At 40.6% G+C, this 22,405-nt stretch overlaps 1 protein-coding gene across 1 annotated transcript in view; it reads right to left on the bottom strand.

Moving 5' to 3' along the window:
- The window catches only part of LOC125998783 (histone lysine acetyltransferase CREBBP-like), a 137,812-nt gene that overhangs the window by 22,954 nt on the left and 92,453 nt on the right, over window positions 1–22,405 (bottom strand). The window contains 4 exon segments of the mRNA XM_049766850.1: window positions 3,583–3,869; window positions 3,872–8,573; window positions 17,171–17,509; window positions 17,511–17,976. Of these exon segments, the coding sequence (XP_049622807.1) occupies window positions 3,583–3,869; window positions 3,872–8,573; window positions 17,171–17,509; window positions 17,511–17,976 (5,794 nt within the window).

Here is a 22,405-nt window from a genome sequence, read left to right as displayed (position 1 = left end):
CCCAAGATTTGGTGTTTATTATTATAAACACTCTATCATACATATTTTGTGTCCACATGTAACAGCTTTTTGCAATAGATTCAAGGTTAGTTGAACTTTAGATTTTTAATTGAGCAATATAAGTTCTTATATATTTGAAAACCCTACCAATGTGCAACTGTAAGTTATTTTAGAATATTTCAAGTAATTTTACAACATAATAGGACTATTTTCTATGTCCCTAAAGTGTATGACTTTTAATTATACTGTATACTTGCCAATGCTTCTTGCCATTATTTTTTATGGTAGCCCTTCTGACAGGTAGGAAAGTCACTCTCTATCTTAGTTGCATGGGTATCACCAATTCATACTTCTTTCTTTCTTTCTCAAAAATTCAAGAAAAAACTGTATCACCATGTAGGAAAATTTAGAATGATCCATAACAGTCTGGTACATCTTATGATCTCTGTTCACCTACAACTGTTATTATGTACTAAACTTTCTCTCATTTACCTACTTGTTAGCTATACCCTATTGAGATAACAGGGTTTAATAATATTTTTAAAGGTTGAATTCATATTGAGTTATACAATTTTAAATGTTTATGTATAAACAAAGTGTACTTTGGAGGTACAGAGTTTATCATGCCTTTCCTGCCAGCAAAATACTGAGTTCCCTCCACCACAGTCAATTGGACCACTGGCCCACTACACTCTATCCTTTCGATAAACTTAATTCTGGTCTGCATTTAGGATTTTTTTTCACTGGACATTGTCTATTTTCTTACTTTTATTTTTTAATATACTATATATGAGTGAGTTCATCCATTTGTACTTCTCTTTCTGACTTATTTATATTACCATCTCCAGTTCCATTCATATCATAGTCAATATTTCTTCTTTTTTTAAAAAAAAAAAGCTAAATGGAATTTTATTCTGCGTATGAATAACGACTTTATTCATCCTTTTTTGTCACTTGGATTGGTTTGGAATCTTGCCTTTCAAATAGCTGCAGTGAATATATTGGTGTGCATATATCTTTTTTAACTGTTTCTAAATTCATTGGAGATATATATATATATGTGTGTGTGTATATAATGTGGCAGATCAGTTTTCAGTTGGTCAAGTAATCTTCATATCATTCTCTATAGATTCAAAACTAGGTTTAAATTTCCACCTTAGTGAATAAAAGTTTCTCTTTCTCCATATGCCCATTAGCAATTAATTTCTGACCATTTCGATATAAGCTATTTGCACTGTTTTGTTGTGATATTTGATTTTGTATTTGATTTGTGTTTTTGATTTGTATTTTCTTCATAATCAGGTATGAGAAGCATTATTTTTCATATGCCTGTTGGCTATCTGTATGTTGCAAATTTTTTTCTTCACCCTTTGACATATCAAGATTGTCTGGTTTTTCAGATTCAAGTTTTGCTCTTGTCAGACAAAAGCAAACATGGAAACATGACAACAGCCCACCTATGGTTCCCTATCTTCTGAACTTCCCAGTTATTCTTCCTTAGTCTCCATCTTTCATTGTATTTTAATGTTGTTTTATATAATATCCAGGGATTCTTGCTGTATTGTAAGGAATAGATAGGGAAGTATATTTATACCATCTTCTAGGATATAGACATTCAACTATTTTTTATCTTAGTAATATTTATAAGCAGCAGATTATTTTAAAGTATTTTCCTTTATTTGCTTAATTATTTTAGTGTAGTTTAATTTATTCAGTAACTATTTCTTTATTTTCAAGTATATGCTATCTATAAAGCTAATGTGATAGATTTAAATTATTGAGGGTGATCATTGTGGAATAAGGAAAATAAGTATTGAGTAAATTATTATAGTCAGTAATAGTAACTAGTAAGTAGCAATGGAATATAGTTATTATGTATTAATTGTAGTGGCTGTTCAAGAAAATTTTATGTAAATAATTTACTTTTACTAATATCTATGGAATTAGTAGTATTACTTCCTGTAAAGGTAATCTCATTTTACATTAACAATGCTTATAATTTTATCATTAAAGAATCAGTTACAACTCAAAGGCTAGAAAATATTTTTCTGTTATGTTCATGCATCCCTTTGTTATTTTTAAGTGCTCTTTATACAGTCTGGTGGGGATGCGGTGAGAAAGAAACTCTATCCACTGCTGGTGGGAATGCCGACTACTTCAACCATTCTGGAGAGCAATATGGAGATTCCTCCAAAAACTGGAAATTGAGCTCCCATATAATCCAGCTATCCCACTCCTAGGAATATACCCTAGGACACAAAAATACAATACAAAACCCCCTTCTTTACACCTATATTTATTGCAGCACTATTTACCATAGCAAGCCTCTAGAAATAACCAAGATGCCCTTCAACAGATGAATTGCTATAGAAACTGTGGTACATATACACAATGGAATATTATGCAGCTGTCAGGAGAGATGAAGTCTTGAAATTTTCCTATACATGGATGTACATCGAATCTATTATGCTGAGTGAAATAAGTCAGAGAGAGAGAAAGACACAGAATGGTCTCACTCAACTATGGGTTTTAAGAAAAATGAAAGATATTTCTCAACAATTTTCAGAGACAAAAGAGAGGGCTTGATGTTACAGCCCACCTCATGAACCTCATCACAAAGAGTGATGAGTTTAGTTAGAGAAATAACTACATTGCAAACTATTCGAACAATGAGAATGTACGAGGGAAATAGAAAGCCTGTCTTGAGTACAGGTGAGGATGGGGAAGGGAGGAGGGATATTTGGGACATTGGTGGTGGGAATATAACACTGGTGATGGGGGGGTGTCATCTTGTATGACTGAAACTCAACCACAATCATGTTTGTAACCAATGTGTTTAAATAAAAAATATTTAAAAAAAACAATATGATATAAGAAATGAGTTGTTACTTTACCATTCTATACAGTGATTGAATCGCCTTGGAATCTTCTTATGTATAGTAATTATAGCACTTGCATGATTTACACCGGAGTAGCTTTCCCTTGCTTCAAGTTTCACATGGAGAAACAAAAGAAAAGATCATCTTTTTCTCTATTAATATGAGCATGGTCTATAAGAATGTGATCAGCCCTATTTTTTGCCTAGAACCAGTTTTATCAGCAAAACAAAGCAATAATTTATACACCTGCAAGAAAAGAGTTTGGTTTCAGCCAGTATGTATAGACAGACATAAGTGTGGTGCATGTACGTAGAGGCCGTTGCATGTCCAGGTAATACTTGGAGAACGCATACACTGTTCGCTATAGAAAATAATCTTCCTGCAAGGATTCAAGGTTATTGGGATACATTATGAGCTTGCAACATATCTGCTACCAGTTTCTGAATATTATTTTTCTTCTCACTTTTAAACATGTGTTTAAAGTCTTGAAAGCACAAATAAAACATTTTAAATATAATGAACATGTTTTTTCTATTAAAAAAGGCATGTCACCACCAATGACGGTGAAAGGTATCTAAGCAAAGCCCTCTCCCCCAAAACAAAAAGAAAAAAAGGAAAACAAAAACAAAAAGAGAGAAGGAGACCAGGTATTTGAATCAACAATACTCTTTGTATTGTTTATTGAACAGAGATTTGTTCTTGCATGGCTGGCAGCAGTTCTGTCGATGAGGATTGCACCTGGACGCCTGAGCTGCGGTACAAAACGTCCAGTCCCACAGACAGAAGCGTGGCACAGCACACTCCTGTTGGGGGTGTTGAGCTGTGGGAGCTTTGCACTCTGTTCGGTGTTCCTCAAATGTCCCCAGTCTATGGAGCTGGCCAAGGTGACCGCAAGTCCTGGGTGAGGGGAGCCATTCTATGGTGAGATGTGCTGTGGCGAAGGCTGGGCCTGTATCCATGGTTATGGGCTGGAATGTGGTGGTTGGGAGTGGGCCTTGGAGACAGCACAAGGGCCGGAGACTGCACCTGGCTGCTGAGGGACGTGGCCATCTGCTGGCCCGGGAGGTACAAAGCCTGGGGCTGTCCTGACAGCATGTGCTGCTGGGGACTCCTGGGGTTGGGCTGGCCAGGTGAACCAATCTGCTGCTTCATCTGCTGCTGCAGAGCCTCCTGGAAGCTGGCAGTGCTGTCGGCACCCAACTCAGGCTGTCCCATCTGGCCGAGTTGTCCCATCTGATCAGCCATCTGCCCCATGGCACCACCCTGCATGGGGAGGTGCTGCTGCAGCCACTGTGGCTGCATGGCCTTGGAGTAGCCTCCAGATCCTTGACGTTGCTGGAACTGGCCATGTGCGGCCATGCCCCTCGCCATGCCAGTGCTGCCCGGTGGTGGTAGTGGCGGCTGCTGTTGTTGCTGCTGCTGCTGCTGCTGGAGCAGCTGGCACCGCAGCATCTCTCGGTATTGTGGGTTCATACTTGCCATGCTAGGGTTGTGCCCAGGGTTCATGATGTTCAGAGCCTGGCGCTGGGGGTTCAGGCTGCCCATGGCTTGGTTCTGTGGAGGCACAACAGGCCACGGGCCACCTGCTTGCACGTTCAGGTTCTGCGAGCCAAGCTCTTGGTGCAGGCCTGGCTGTGGTAGGAGGCCATGCTGGGACTGCAGGCCGGGGTGGCTGGCCACGTATTTGGCCATTGGCTGAGGAGACCTGAGCGACCTGGAGGGCAAGTCCTGGAGGGCACCCGGAGAGATGCTCCTGGGTGGCGGCACACTGGACATGGGCGGCCCGGTCACAGAGACCTGCATGGCCATTACCGGCCTGGGCATGCCTGACATGGGCTGCTGTTGGGGGAAGGGGACCTGCTGCCACTGGCCAGGGGGCATGATGGGCATGATGGGCCTGCTGACCTGGCTGGGGCATGGCACGCTCAGGCCCACAGCTGCCATCTGGCTCACAGGGACCACCACGCCCGGGTGCCCTGGAGACATGTCGTTCTTGATGTTCACCTTGTACAGGTGCTGCTGCTGCTGGGCCTCGTGTTCGATCTGACGGGCTGCCTCCACAGCAGCTCGTGAGGGCTGGGCAGGCTGCAGAGGGGCGGGCACCTGGTTGGTGGGCTTTCCAGCGTACACAATTGTGGGAGGCTGAGTCTGGGCAATGCTGGGCAAGCCGGAAGGGGACATGCTCACAGGGGAGGGTTGGGGTTGAGCAGGAGGCTGGAGTATCTGGGGCATGCTGGGCTGCTGCGTGGTGGTGCCGGGTGTTGCTGAGGTAGAGGAAGGCAGACTTTGCTGAGGCATGCTGCTGGTGTTCATGGTGGACTTCTGCCAATGCATGAGCTGGGCCTGCTGCATGTGGTGCTGGGTCTGCTGCTGGTGGAGCTTGTGTTTGATATTGAAGCAGATGGGCACAGGGCATTTGTTCACTTTACAGTGTTTGGCATGGCAGCAGCAGAGCACACTGAACTGCTTGCACACCGGGCAGCCTCTGTTGGTCTTGGGATTGCAGCCCTTGGCATGCTGTAGAAGGTGCTTCATTTTCTGGCAGGACGGCAGTGAGCAGGTGGTTTTGACGCACTGGCAGGCGTGCACCAGTAACTGGATGCCATGCTGGATGTTCTGGCTCCGAGAATCTTCTGGGCTCTTGGACTGAGGAACGCCCTGGTTGCTAACTTCATCATCTGGGCCCAGCCCACACTTGGCTATCTTATGCGTGTGGCTCTTGGTGTTATAACAATTGTAGCAAAGCTTGTAGTCCTCACACACGGTGCATTGCGAGCATGTCTCCACTTGGTGCTTGCACTCGTTGCAGCTGTAGATGACGTGGTCCTGGCCCTGTGTGTGTAACTCCACCAACATGCACAGTGTGGACCACTTGGAGCGGCGTAGGGAAGAGAACTCCCAGTGTTTGTTTCTTGCCAAAGTAAGGAAGGCATCCCTCCCATCCATGAGGTCGCAGCTGAGCAGGGGGTCAGGGTCAACGATGGGGGGCAGAGTGTTGATGACAGGCCCCGCATGCAAGTGGATCACAAAAAAATTCTCTTTCTGTTTCTCCATAATAGGATATAGTTTCTGGGACAAGTTTTTTGTATCACAGAGCATTCTGGACTTCTTGTTGGCACGGCTAATGCTGCTCTTGGTTTTCTTTCTCTTCCTCCTTTTCTTTTTCTCGGCATTCTTGCTGTTTTCCTGGCTGCCCTCTGTGGGCTCACTAGCCTCAGTACTCTTTTCCTTCTTTCTTTTGTCGTCCTCCTGCTCCAGCTCCTTGATGCTCTCTTCCAGCACTTTGGGCCAGAAGTCTCCTGAAAAATAAGGAAGCTCCTTGGCACTTGTCAGCCCGTCCTCAGTTGCTTGTTTGAAAATGTCCTTGTAGTCGTGGATATTGTGATCCGCGACTGCCTTATCTAGCATCTTCTTGTACCATTCCTGTAGCCGTTTTGGCTTGGGGATCTTCTGATCAGGCGGGTGACAGTGGAAGATGTAGTCGTCGCCCTTCTTGGGGGGGCATGACCAAATGTGGCCAGTCACATACCCTAAATTTTTTACATATTCGAGGTAGCCGATCAATATTTCATGATATACAGCTGTTCGGAGGCAGCGTGGTTGAAAAAAGTGGACACTGTCCAGATAAGATATGTACACTCGCCTGGTGTTGGGGGGTGGGCAGTCAGAGCCATACTCCTGAACATGCATCCCAAAGAAGCAGACATCTACCCCATCAATCTCCTCGAAGGCAAACAGTGCTTTGGTCCGGTAAGGGAAAGATTCAGACATCTCCCCAGAATCCACAAATCGAGACTTCATGCCGGGTTTAACTTCCACCCTCTTGTTCGATGTAGCCACCACCCGGACAAAGACCTCCCCAACGTCCGGGTGATTCTGTTGCCGCAAAAACTTGTTGACTCGTTCTTCTAAGTGACTCCCCAACCGGGTAGTCTGCAGCCTCTTAGCACTGAATTGGTTTTCTTCTCGCGTTGTGCCAGTTTTCTTTAAGCAGTTGTCACACACAAAGCCTGAAGGCCAAATGATATCGTGATGAAGCACACAGATCTGATGCATCTTCCGTCCACATTCCTTACAATCAACAAAAGGTTCTGGATCTTGCCTATCGTTCTTTTTCTTTTCAAATAGATCCTTTGAAATTATTGCCTGAGGCTGAGATGGGTCTTCACCCAGGGAAACATTCTCTCCTCGAATATTTCGGAAACATTTCTGACAGAAATTATACCTGTTCTGATAGCTGTAATAGGCGGCATCCGGAGGAATTGTACATAGCTGCTTCCCATAGCAGCACAAAGTCTGCGAGGAGAACTCGTACTTTTTCCCACAGCAGTATCCCAGGGACTGCATCACAGGGTCAATTTCTTGCTCAAACATATCTGCCAGTCTACTACAGAACTTATAGACCCGTGAGGTTTTACGTTTGTGGCTCCAGGTGTTGTTGAACAGAAGCCAGAAGTCATCCACATACTGCCAGGGCTCTTGGTACTGTCCTGTTTCCAACTTCCGCTTAATGGTGGAGAGGTCCATGGGGTTCTTATCAATGCCCAAATAGTGCGGGATTCCTAGGAGCTCTGGATCCATGGGTTTCCGAAAGGGTAAGAACTCTGGGTCTTGTCGAAATAGTGCTTCGAGGCTTGGCATTAGGGCTTGGCGCAGCTCCTCTGGCTTGAAGATTTTCTTTCGGGGCTGTGCGGGAGAAGTGGACTGAGAGGCTGCGCCATTGGGGCCACTCTCTTCCTCCTCCTTGGCTTCTGTTTTCACCTCCGGCTTTTTCTCATCCACTTCCATTGGCTCTGATTCCTGCCTTGTTGTGCCTGTTTCTTTAACGTGGGAAGATCTTTGAATATCCTCGTCTGTCATCTCCGACCCAGATTTCCCCTGGGGCTCACTGACGTCAGGCTCAGTGTCATATGTCTTGATTTTGGATTTCATCTCCTGCATTGAAACTTCAGATCCTGACTGCTGCGAGCTGGTATCAGCACTGGCCACTGAGGATGGCACTGGAATCAGGGGATTTGCAGCTCCAAGCGATGTCAGAAGAGCTGATTGAGAAAGCAGATTTGGTGGTTCCTGATCTGTTATCATTCCTCCTGTTGGAATGTTCATTGTATTGTTTCCCATAGGGTTGAGAGTCCTCATCTGCTGGTGAGCTGGAGGCTGTGCTGGTTGCTGGCCAGGAACCCGAGGCTGTAGCTGTGTCTGGGGCTGGTTCGGGAAGGGCAGTCCGAGGACAGCATAGGCCCACAGCATGGAGCTGACATCTATGGGATTCGGATTGCTTAATGATGTAGCATTCTGCTGGCCTGTACTCACAGACCCAATTGTGCTTGGAATCCCACATGCAGGAGACCCCAGGATCAGTTTGCGTTTTTCAGGGTCTGCAGTGGGGCCCGCAGCAATTACTTGTATGGGTAAAATCCCCATTGTGCTCTGCATCGGGGACATGCTTGACACGTTGGTGACTGAAGCATTCTTTATGTCTGTAGGGAAGGGAGGCAAACTATTGACCATATTCTGTTTGCTGGGTAGCTGAGGGTTCACTCTTGGGGCCTCTATCTGCTGTCCTCCAGTCTGGCTGAAGGGCTGTCCAAAGGGACTTGTGTTCCCTGTCATCCCCATCTTAGTCATACCTCTGGTTTGTGTCTGGGGCTGGTTCGGGAAGGGCAGCATAGGCCCACAGCATGGAGCTGAGATCTATGGGATTCGGATTGCTTAATGATGTAGAATTCTGGGGTCTCCTGTTTGGGACATCAGGCGGGGAAAATCCACGAATCTACGCCTGCCCTGTGGGGCCCAACTGTGAAAACCTGTGAGTGCTACCTGTACATGTCTGTCTACTGTCCTCTTGCGTGAAACTCTTGGGAGTGGGGCAAAAGAGGCTCCAGAAAACTTGCTCTCCCAGACACTATTTTAAGGGTGGGACTCCAGAACATAAAAACCAGCAGGCTTTTGCAGAAGCCAGGTGCCCTGTTTGGGACATCAGGCGGGGACAATCCACGAATCTACGCCTGCCCAGTGGGGCACAACTGTGAAAACCTGTGAGTGCTACCTGTACATGTCTGTCTACTGTCCTCTTGCGTGAAACTCTTGGGAGTGGGCAAACGAAGCTCCAGAAAACTTGCTCTCCCAGAGACCATTTTCAGGGCAGGACTCCAGAACATAAAATCTGGCAGGCTTTTGCAGAAGCCGGGTCCCCTGTTTGGGACATCATGCAGGGAAAATCCACGATTCTACACCTGCCCAGTGGGGCCCTACTGTGAAAACCTGTGAGTGCTACCTATAAATGCCTGTCTACTGTCCTCTTGCGTGAAACACTTGGGAGTGGGGCAAAAGAGGCTCTAGCAGAGCAAGGCCACTTCGCTTCGATACGCAGCTGTGCGCTCTTTCTAAGAAAAGAACACCATCGCAACAAGAAGAAAAAATCACACTAAGAACTGTGCTATATCACGGAAGCAAACATTTCTCTCTGGACTGTCTTCTCTGTTGCCTTCTCGAGCCTAAGATTTGATCCACTGTGAGGCTTCATCCACAGATAACTCCCCTCCCTTGGAGGCAAGTCAGCCCATCCAGAAAGGGCGGAGCCAGAGGAGTGTGCTGCCTGCATCATATAGCCAATGAATACCACCACAACACGTAGAAAAACCCACAATACAAGTGTGAAAATGGGGAAACAACGCAGGACAGCATCAGACATAGAGAATGAAGATGACAATTCTGATAACCAGATAATGACCAACCAACTAATCAACCTCTCAGATAAGGACTTTTGACTAGCAATATGGAAGATGCTCAAAGAACTCAAAGAAACCATGGATAGAGTTGAACAGAACATTAATAAGAACCAAGAAATTATGAAGACAGAAATCACAAAACTCCAAACTGAAATAACATGTCAACTAACAGGCCTGAGAAACTCAGTAAATGAAGTGAATGACAAAATGGATAAGCTCTGGGACAGGGTATCAGAAGCTGAGAATAGACTTGGTGCTGTGGAAGATGAGATACATAACAATTCCATACAGCACGAGAGATTGGAAAAAAAACTTAAAGCAAATGAGCAGACAATGGAAAAATTAGTCAAAGAATGGGAACAGATGAAAATAGAAGTCTATGATAAGATCAACAGAAACAACTTAAGAATCATTGGAGTCCCAGAGACCCAGGAAGAATATTTCCAGGAAGAATCAACGGTCAAGAACACCATTAAAGAGAAACTTCCAGAGCTAAAGAATATATGTGATCAAATCCTACATGCTCGAAGAGTACCAACCAAAAGAGACCCCAGAAAAACCACCCCAAGACACATCCTAGTCACAATGACAAATCCCACAGATAGAGACAGAATTCTGAAAACAGCAAGAACAAAAGGGGAAATGACGTTCAAGCAAGCATCCTTGAGATTTACAGCAGACCTGTCACCAGAAACACTCAATGCCAGAAAGCAGTGGTGGGACATTGTGACAAGACTGAATGAAATGAATGCTTCACCCAGAATACTATACCCAGCAAAACTCACTTTCCGGTTTGACGGAAGAATACATGGTTTCACAGACAAAAAGCAGCTCAGAAACTTTACAGGCACAAAACGAGTCTGAAGAGAAAAAATGAAAGACCTAATTCAAGACAAGACTACCCAAAAGACACACCAAATTTTGATGTAAAGATGGTGTTAAATCCCAGGACAATTCTTTCTCTCAACGTCAATGGACTAAAGGCACCAGTTAAGAGACACAGAGTGGCTAAATGGATCAAAAAAACTCAATCCAACCTTCTGCTGCCTACAAGAAACGCACCTGAATAGTCAGAACAAATATAGACTCAAAATAAAAGGCTGGAGAAAAATTATCCAAGCAAACAACACCCATAAAAAAGCTGGAATTGCCATACTAATATCAGATAATGCAAACTTTATACTCAGGAAGGTTGTAAGAGACAAAGATGGACATTTTATATTAATCAAGGTGTACGTAGAGCAGGAAGAATTCACTCTCCTAAACATAAATGCACCGAATGAGGGGCCAGCAAAATATTTAATACAACTGTTGACAAATCTGAAAAATAATATCAACAACAACACAATAATTGTGGGGGACCTTAACACGGCTTTGTCAACACTGGATAGGTCAACCAGACTGAAACCCAACAAGAATATACTAGACCTGAGGAGAGAAATGGAAGAAAGAGACCTAGTGGATATATATAGGACACTCCATCCCCAGAAACCTGGATACACATTCTTCTCCAATGTACATGGGACATTCTCCAGAATAGACTACATGCTGGCACATAAAACATACCTCCATAAGATCAAGAGGATAGAAATTTTGCAGACTACCTTCGCTGACCACAAGGCTCTGAAATTATTTATGAACTCCAAAGGGACTCAGAAGAAAAACCTTAACACCTGGAAGTTAAACAGCCTCATGCTCAATAACCAGTGGGTCCGAGATGAAATCAAGGAGGAAATCAAAAGGTTCCTGGAAACAAATGACAATAAAGACACAAACTATCAGAACTTATGGGACACAGCAAAAGCAGTACTGAGAGGAAAATTTATAGCTTTGCAAGCACAAATCAGGAAGGAAGAAGGAGCTTACCTGAGTAGCTTAATGACACAGCTAATAGAACTAGAAAATGCTCAAAAAAAGGACCCAAGAATAGGAAGACAGAAGGAAATAACAAAGCTGAGAGCAGAAATCAACGAAGTGGAAACTCAAAAAACAATCCGAAAGATCAACGAAAGCAGAAGTTGGTTCTTTGAAAAAATAAACAAGATTGATAGACCACTGGAAAACCAAACAAACAAAGAGGGAGAGAGAGAAACTTGATAAATCGTATCTGGAATGAAAAAGGAGAGATCACTACTGATATGACAGAGATTCAAAGGGTAATCAGAAACTACTTTGAGAAACTCTACGCCACTAAAAATGAGAACCTGGAAGTAATGGATTAATTCTTGGACTCTTATAATCTTCCACGGTTGAAGGAAGAGGATGTAGCATATCTAAACACCCCCATCACCATTGATGAAATAAACATGGTAATCAAAAGTCTGCTCAAAAACAAAAGCCCAGGCCCAGATGGATTCACTAATGAATTCCTTCAAACTTTCCAAGAGGAACTACTACCAATCCTGGCAAGACACTTTCATTAAATTGAACAAACGGAAACACTCCCAAATAGCTTTTATGAAGGCAACATCACCTTGATACCTAAACCAGACAGAGACGCTACCAAAAAAGAAAATTACAGACCAATATCGCTGATGAATGCAGATGCAAAGATCCTCAACAAAATCCTGGCAAATAGGATTCAATGCCTCGTTAAAAAGATCATCCACTACGATCAAGCAGGTTTCATCTCAGGAATGCAAGGCTGGTTTAACATCCATAAATCTATCAACATAATACACAACATCAATAACAAGAAAAATAAGAACCACATGATCATATCAATAGATGCAGAGAAAGCATTTGATAAGTTCCAACACCCATTCTTGACAAAACTCTCAGCAAGATGGGAATGAAAGGAACCTTTCTCAATATAGTGAAGGCCATCTACCACAAGCCAGTGGCAAATATTATCCTCAATGGAGAAAAACTGAAATCCTTCCCTCTAAATTCTGGCACAAGACAAGGCTTTCCTCTCTCACCACTCCTATTCAACATAGCACTGAAAGTACTTGCTATAGCGATTAGGCAAGAAAAGGATATCAAGGGAATCCAGACAGGAAAGGAAGAAGTCAAGCTCTCACTGTTTGCAGATGACATGATACTCTACTTAGAAAACCATAAAGACTCTATCAAAAAGCTTCTAGAAACAATAGACTCATATAGCAAGGTGGCAGGCTACAAAATTAACACACAAAAATCAATGGCCTTTCTATACACCAATAGTAATAAGGATGAAATGGACATTAAGAAAACAACCCCATTCACAATAGTGCCACACAAACTCAAATATCTTGGAATCAACTTGACTAAACATGTGAAGGACCTATACAAAGAAAACTATGAAACTCTGCTCCAAGATATAAGAGAGGACACACGGAAATGGAAACGCATACCCTGCTCATGGATTGGCAGGATTAACATCATCAAAATGGCAATAATCCCCAAGGCATTATACAGATTTAATGCCATCCCTCTAAAGATACCCATGACATTCTTCAAAGAAGTGGATCAGACATTTTTGAAATTCATTTGGAACAAAAAACACCCTCGAATAGCTACAGCAATCATTGGGAAAAAGAATATGGAAGGAATTACTTTCCCCAACTGTAAACTGTACTACAAAGCAACAGTTATCAAAACAGCATGGTATTGGAATAAGGATAGGTCCTCAGATCAGTGGAATAGGCTTGAATACTCAGAAAATGTTCCCCAGACATACAACCACCTAATTTTTGATAAAGGAGCAGGAAATCCTAAAAGGAGCAGGGAAACCCTCTTCAACAAGTGGTGTTGGCACAATTGGATTGCCGCTTGCAAAAAATTGAACTTAGACCCCCAGCTAACATCATGTACGAAGGTAAAATCCAAATGGATTAAAGACCTCGATATCAGCCCCCAAACCATAAGATATATAGAACAGCACATAGGCAAAACACTCCAGGACATTGAGACTACAGGCATCTTCAAGGAGGAAACTGCACTCTCCAAGCAAGTGAAAGCAGAGATTAACAGATGGGAATATGTTAAGCTGAGAAGCTTCTGCACCTCAAAGGAAATAGTGCCCAGGATACAAGAGCCACCCACTGAATGGGAGAAACTATTCACCCAATACCCATCAGATAAGGGGCTAATATCTAAAATATGCAAGTCACTGACAAAAATTTACAAGAAAAAATCATCTAATCCCATTAAAAATGGGGAGAAGAAATGAACAGACACTTTGACAAAAAAGAAATACAAATGGCCAAAAGACACATGAAGAAATGCTCCACATCACTAATCATTAGGGAGATGCAAATCAAAACAACAATCAGATACCACCTTACACCACAGAGAATGGCACACATCACAAAGAATGAGAATAAACAGTGCTGGAGGGGATGTGGAGAGAAAGGAACCTTTATCCACTGCTGGTGGGAATGCCGTCTAGTTCAACCTTTATGGAAAGCAATATGGAGATTCCTCCAAAAACTTGAAATCGAGCTCCCATATGATCCAGCTATACCACTCCTAGGAATATACCCTAAGAACATAAAAATACAATACAAAAATCCCTTCCTTACACCTATATTCATTGCAGCACTATTTACCATAGCAAGACTCTGAAAACAACCAAGATGCACTTCAACAAACGAATAGCTAAAGAAACTGTGGTACATATACACAATGGAATATTATGCAGCTGTCAGGAGAGATGAAGTCATGAAATTTTCCTATACATGTCTGTACACAGAATCTATTATGCTGAGTGAAATAAGTCAGAGAGAGAGAGAAAAACGCAGAATGGTCTCACTCATCTATGGGTTTTTATTTTGTGTGTTTGTGTTTTTTGGGTCACACCTGGCAGTGCTCAGCGGTTATTCCTGGCTCTAGGCTCAGAAATTGCTCTTGGCAGGCACGGGGAACCATATGGGACGCCGGGATTCGAACCGATGACCTCCTGCATGAAAGGCAAAAGCCTTACCTCCATGCTATCTCTCCGGCCTCAAATGAAAGACATTCTTGCAATAATAAATTTCAGACACAAAAGAGAAAAGAGCTGGAAGTTCCAGCTCACCTCAGGAAGCTCACCACAAAGAGTGATGAGTTTTGTTAGAGAAATAACTACATTTTGAACTGTCCTAATATTGAGAATGTATGAGGGAAATGCAGAGCCTGTTTAGAGTACAGGCGGGGGTTGGGTGGGGAGGAGGGAGATTTGGGACATGGGTGATGGGAATGTTGCACTGGTGATGGGTGGTGTTCCTTTTATTACTGAAACCCAAACACAATCATGTATGTAATCAAGGTGTTTAAATAAAAAAAGACAATAAAAAACACAATCTATAAAAAATAGATAAAACAAGGCCAAAAATTTCATATTACCAGATAATAAGTACTGGGAATATAATATATATGAATATAATTAATATAGCTAAATGGCATATTTAACATTTTAAAGCAAATATCAAGGAAAACATTTGTGTAATGATAAAAGGTGATAAAAATTAAGCCCATGTTAGTAATTGTTTCATAATATATATTAGTCTTTATAGTGTTATGAATTATACAGTAGTTTATGTCTACTATATTTCTATAAAGGTGGAAACTCCTCCTTGATTTTTATATAACCAGTGTACTGACTTACACTAAAGAAAATTTAGCTTCAAATAAAGAAGTCATAGTCTATGATTAAAATGGTAACAAACATATGGTTTTTAAAGAACATTTGGTAAAAAAAAAAAAGAAAACAACCTCATTCACAATGGTGCCACACAAACTCAAATATCTTAAAATCAACTTGACTAAACATCTGAAGGACCTATACAATGAAAACTATAAAACTCTGCTCCAAGAAATAAGAGAGGACAAGCGGAAATGGAAACGCATAACCTGCTCGTGGATTGGCAGGATTAACATCATCAAAATGGCAATACTCCCCAAGGCATTATACAGATTTAATGCTATCCCTCTAAAGATACCCATGACATTCTTCAAAGAAGTGGATCAGGCACTTTTCAAATTCATTTGGAACAATTAACACCCTCGAATAGCTAAAGCAATCATTGGGAAAAAGAATATGGGAGGAATTGCTTTCCCCAACTTTAAACTGTACTACAAAGCAATAATTATCAAAACAGCATGGTATTGGAATAAAGACAGGCCCTCAGATCAGTGGAATGGGCTTGAATACTCAGAAAATGTTCCCCAGACATACAATCATCTAATTTTTGATAAAGGAGCAGGAAACCCTAAATGGAGCAGGGAAAGCCTCTTCAACAAGTTGTGTTGGCACAATTGGATAGCCGCTTGCAAAAAATTGAACTTAGACCCCCAGCTAACATCATGTACGAAGGTAAAATCCAAATGGATTAAAGACCTCCATATCAGACCCAAAACCATTAGATATATAGAACAGCACATAGGCAAGACACTCCAGGACATTACAGGCATCTTCAAGGAAGAAACTGCACTCTCCAAGCAAGTGAAAGCAGAGATTAACGGATGGGAATATATTAAGCTGAGAAGCTTCTGCACCTCAAAGGAAATAGTGCCCAGGATACAAGAGCCACCCTCTAAGTGGGAGAAACTATTCACCCAATACCCATCAGATAAGGGGCTAATCTCCAAAATATACAAGGCACTGACAGAACTTTACAAGAAAAAAAACATCTAATCCAATCAAAAAATGGGGAGAAGAAATGAACACTTTGTCAAAGAAGAAATACAAATGGCCAAAAGACACATGAAAAAGTGCTCCACATCACTAATCATAAGGGAGATGCAAATCAAAACGACGATGAGATACCACCTCACACCACAGAGAATGGCACACATCACAAAGAATGAGAATAAACAGTGTTGGCGGGGATGTGGAGAGAAAGGAACTCTTATCCACTGCTGGTGGGAATGCCCTCTAGTTCAACCTTTATGGAAAGCGATATGGAGATTCCTCCAAAAACTTGAAATCGAGCTCCCATATGATCCAGCTATACCACTCTTAGGAATATACCCTAGGAACACAAAAATACAATACAAAAACCCCTTCCTTACACCTATATTCATTGTAGTACGATTTACCATAGCAAGACTCTGGAAACAACCAAGATGCCCTTCAACAGACGAATGGCTAAAGAAACTGTGGTACATATACACAATGGAATATTATTCAGCTGTCAGGAGAGACGAAGTCATGAAATTTTCCTTTACATGGATGTACACGGAATATATTATGCTGAGTGAAATAAGTCAGAGAGAGAGAGAAAAACGCAGAATGGTCTCACTCATCTATGGGTTTTAAGAAAAATGAAAGACATTCTTGCAATAATAATTTTCAGACACAAAAGAGAAAAAGGTGGAAGTTCCAGCTCACCATAGGAAGCTCACCACAAGGAGTGATGAGTTTAGTTAGAGAAATAACTACATTTTGAACTGCCCTAATAATGAGAATGTATGAGGGAAATGCGAGCCTTTTTAGAGTACAGGCGTGGGTCGGATGTGGAGGAGGGAGACTTGGGACATTGGTGATGGGTATGTTGCACTGGTGATGGGTGGTGTTCTTTACATGACTGAAACCCAAACACAATCATGTATGTAATCAAGGTGTTTAAATAAAAAAAAAGAAAAAAATGATATAGCATTCTGCTGGCCTGTACCCACAGACCCAATTGTGCTTGGAATCCCACTTGCAGGAGACCCCAGGATCAGTTTGCGTTTTTCAGGGTCACCTGTGGGGCCCGTAGCAATTACTTGTATGGGTGAAATTTCCATTGCTGTTTGCATCTAACACATGCTTGGCACGTTGGTGACTGAAGCATTCTTTATGTCTGTAGGGAAGGGAGGCAAACTATTGACCATATTCTGTTTGCTGGGTAGCTGAGGGTTCACTCTGGGGGCCTTTATCTGCTGTCCTCCAGTCTGGCTGAAGGGATGTCCAAAGGGACTTGTGTTCACTGTCATCCCCATCTTAGTCATACATACCTCCTGCTTCTGCCGTGTTCAGTCCATGATCAGCTATCTGCGGCGACACCTGCGTCAGCGTTTCATCCAGGACCCTACCCGTGCCCCCCTGCATGGCTGGGGCTGGATATGGCATGCTAGCCCCCTGCCCTCGGCCAGCAGCCCCATGTGATCCATTCATGACTTATGCCGGCCCTTGCCTGGCCTGGTTCATCAAACTCTGTCCCGAATTACTTTTCAGGAGGCCACGGTGGGTTTGCTTAAAGTTACCGTTCATGCAGATTCCAGAGCTTGTCTATGACGTGGCGGGGTTGCTGGTCAGCAGCCCCACCTGCCTTTGTGCTTGCGGATTCATTGCTTGGGAAGCAGGGAGTGTAGGTCCAGATGTGCTGGCTGCCTGTTTGGGCAGACTGGGGGCCGAAGCATCTCCCTGGTTCAGAGGGCTCTTGCCCAGAGGGCTGAATTTCTTTTTGTGTTTGCCCAGACTAAACCATGTTATTACCATTAATTACAAAGTTATTCAATTTTTTTTACTTTTATTTTTCTTGAATAAGCATTAAAAGTGGCATTAGATCTGATAGATGTATTTCTGAGCATTATAGAAAATGTCAGTGTTTTCTAATGTGATTGCATTATTTTTCACTCTGTCAGCAGTAAAGAGAATCTCATGTATTATATACTCTTTTATCTAATTCTTATAATGTACTTTTGCAGGCTTATTTAAGAAAAGTTTTAGTTCATGGCAAAATGAAGAATTCACAGGCATTTTCACATCTCTTTCTCAATTTTAAAAAATGTCTTTGCTTTCCTGACTACCAGCATCATCCACCAGAATGGTGCTTTTGTTACAATTTACCAACCTTTATAAATATGTCATCACTTCCCAAAGTTTAAAGTTAATTATTTATATTGCACATGTCAGTAATTTAATTTTAAATATTTATATTGGGTATACAGTGTTATTTAACCTTCTGAATTTCATGGGTGTAACAACTTCATATTTGCTTATTTTTTCTGAGCATGTGCAGTAGTTGGAGGAAAACGCAGAAGCTATTTAGAATACCTATTTATATCTTGGTGATGGCAAGATTTGCACTACACAATTAACCTATGGTGGTAAAGTAAGAAACGTCTTATAGTTTATTTATATTTAATAGGGGTGTTACTTTTATTTTGTGGCACAAAAGGGAAAACAGGTCTAACTTCGTATTTTTTTTTTTTTGTTTTGTTTTTGGTTCACACCCGGCGGTGCTCAGGGGTTACTCCTGGCTGTCTGCTCAGAAATAGCTCCTGGCAGGCACAGGGAACTATATGGGACACCGGGATTCGAACCAACCACCTTTGGTCCTGGATCGGCTGCTTGCAAGGCAAACGCCGCTGTGCTATCTCTCCAGGCCCTACATCGTATTTTTAAAAAACATCAAATTTATTTTTTTTATCTTATGAAGACAAAAAATGCAAAAAAAAAAACAGGACAAGGTGAAGTTACAGTGGGAAGATGGTCACCCATAAACAGAATTCTCAGCAGATAATTATTTTTATTTAAATGATTTTTAAATTTTTTAATTTTTTTAAATTTAATTTAAAAATTATTTTATTTAAATTATCTTTATAAGCAGTGGGTAACCCATTTAATTGATTTTTGTTCTAATGTTATTGATCATAAATATTTCTTTTCTAATAACTGCAAAGGACAAACCATTTGCTAGTATTAAATTATTGTGGAATATCCTGTGAAAAAATAAATAAGTGTTTATGGAGATTATTATAGTTCGAGAAATAGAATATCATCTATACACCTTATTGTTACAGTTACTGACTGGATTGATAGTTTAGTTATTTTCATAAGATACATAGTTAAATGGTATCACTTGATAGTAAATATAACCTCAAAACACTGAAGTTCTACATATTTTCCTTTGTATTTTTGTTTATATAATAACATTTATTATATTGTTTTAAAAGGTAAATTCTCTTCCAAAAATAATATAACTAAAACTTTGAACTATATATTTCCTCTAGCTCTTGCTCTTCACTTTGTTTTCTAATTCTCAGTTAACAAAAGGATTAATATTCCTTTCACCTGAAGAATTTCTTCTTTCACCGTAATATATATACATATGTATATGTATATATGTATTTATATACACACACAAATATATAGGTTGTTAGGGACTGGAGAGTTAGTGTAGCAGGTAGGGCTCTTGCCTTGCATGTGACTGACCCATTTTCCATCACCAGTACGAGATATGGTTTCCAGAGTTCCATCAGGAGTAAGCCCTGAGCATTGCCAAATATGAACCAGAAACCCAAAAGTAAATAAAAAGTAAATATATATGTATATATAATTGTGTATATGTATATATAATGTTATATATACTATATATACTATATCTTTGTGTATATGTATATATAATGGTATATATACTATATATTTGTGTATATATATTTATATATAGTTCTGCACTCAAAACTTACTCCTGGCAGGCATGGGGGAACATATGGGATGCAGTAGGGCATGCAAGACAAATGCCCTATCAGCTGTGCTATTGTACCAGCCCAAATATAAAACAATTTTAGAACTTCAGTTTAGCAGCAGTGAAATTATTTCACATAGGCAATGTTTATGTTATAATTGCAAAAGTTCCTTTGTTCAAATGCCTGAAAGTATCTGGATAAATTATGTATACCTAACTTTATGTCTGTATCAAATAGCTTTTCAATAAGATATTTCAAAAACTTCAGTATCTACTATATCAAAAAGGTATTTGATATATAACTGCTGATCTGAGTCTAATGTTGATATGGCTGAGTGACAGTATGAAAATAGCTAAAAGTCTTTTTTATAATATTTTTTAATTTTTTCTTTTCCTTTGTGTCTATGAGGACTGAATGTTACACACATATTTGCTTATTGTATTGTCCTGGGATCACATAATCTGTTGCGATGATTGATTATTTGGAGTTGCATGCTTGTATGCTATTTAACAGGCTGTAATACCTTCCAGAAGTGTTAGACTTTAGTTATAGTGCTGGCACATACTTGGATGTGGTGCTTGTTGAATGCAGCACTTTTTGTTATGACATTGGGCATCCCAAGCAAAAGAGCTGCTACATCTTCGGTTTTTTGATTACTTTATTTAAACATTTTGCTTACAAGGTTCATAATATATTTTTTTTCAAAATTGCAATGTTGTTGTTCATGATTGAGTTTCAGTCATACAATGTAAAACACACTTCACCAATGCCCATTTCCTGTTTCCAATGTCCCCAGCTTCTCTCCCGCCCTAGGCTGTCTCTGGGGCAGATGCTCTCTCTCTCTCTCTCTCTCTCTCTCTCTCTCTCTCTCTCTCTCTCTCTCTCTCTCTCTCTCTCTCTCTCTCTCTCTCTCTCTCCCCCTCTTTCTCTCTCTGTCTTCCTTTTCTTCCTTTTGCACTGTGGTGTGCAATATTGGCGCTCAAGTGGTATCATGACTATCACTCTATCTCCTTTCAGCACCCAGTTTTTGTCCAGAGTGATCATTAGATCACCTGTTCACCTGGTTTAAAAATTGTCCACATTTTAAAAACCAGAATTATATATTAATGACCCAATTTGCCTCTACCTCTTCAATATTTGTTACTATTTTTTAACTTTACTTATTCTTATATGTATAATAATTTCAGGATGGGTTTAATCTGATTTTAGCCAATGGTTATGATGATGAACGCATTTTCATGTACTTATTTCCCATCTATACATGATCTTTGGGGAAATTTTTGTTTATATATTTTTATATTTTCAAATTAACTGTTTATTTTATGTTTTAGAGTTCTCAGACTTTTTGTCTTAAAATATTAATCCTTTATTAGTTGTATGACTTGAAAACATTTTCTTCTAATATGCAAATTTTTTCTTTCAGGTCTCGAAAAGAATACATATTGTAGGATCCAAATGATCATATTTCCCTTTAAGTATATATATTTGTAATTACAGGTATATGTATATATATGTGTGTATATATGTACTTATATATAAGTATCTCTATAAAGTGGGTCTCTGGGCTTACTCCTTTTGTCTGTGCTCAGGGATCATTCCTGTGGTGCTCAGATAACTATCTGGAGTAACAGATTGCACATTGGTCAGCACATGCAAAGTAAATGCTATGTCTGCTGTGCTATCTTTCAGGTCCCTGTGATTTACATTTTTGTGCTATCACTCCACCTCTGAAATTTCTTCTTTTAAAAAAGATTTGTATTAACTCCCCTGGACTAAACTAATTTCAGCATAATTGAATCAGTATTTTTATTTTTAAAAGTTAGTTATAATTTTGTTTAAATAGAATTAAATGAGTTTGTCAGTTTGGGAAGAATAAAATGCTTACTTATTTCACTGTACTCATTTTTGCAACAATACGTGTCATAATTACTTTATATATTTTATAAGTCTTGTGTAGTTTTTGTGTACAAGACCTGTATATATTTTGTTTGATTTAGATCTAGGTGTTTCATTTTCTTAGCAACATAAAACTTTAATTGTATTTAAAATTTTACTACCTACATGCTCATTGGGAGTATATAGAGATAAAATTTATTTAATAAGTTTATAGAATCTTGCATACTTACTGAACTTACTGCTTCTTTAAGGTAGAGTTTTTGCAAAGGGGAACAATGGGCCCTTAGGGTTCATTCCTGACCACGAATTCAGGTTTTGTGAATTCAAAAAATAGATTCCAGCTTTGTGGGTCATCTCATTAGCCCTGAGGTAGTTAGATTAGGATTAGTTAGGATTTTCTATATAGACATGATGTTATCTGTAAATTGGAGCACATTTCCATCTTCCTTTCACAAATGCCTTTAATTTATCCCCTTTCATTTTCCTGACTGGAATTTCCATGTTGTTTTTAAGTAGATGCTTACATCGTCTCATTTTAAA

The sequence above is a fragment of the Suncus etruscus genome, chromosome X (genome assembly GCF_024139225.1).
Source record: "Suncus etruscus isolate mSunEtr1 chromosome X, mSunEtr1.pri.cur, whole genome shotgun sequence".
Classification (NCBI taxonomy): Eukaryota; Metazoa; Chordata; class Mammalia; order Eulipotyphla; family Soricidae; genus Suncus; species Suncus etruscus.
The sequence above is the reverse complement of the archived record's forward strand: the minus strand, read 5'-3'. Positions and strand labels throughout refer to the sequence as shown.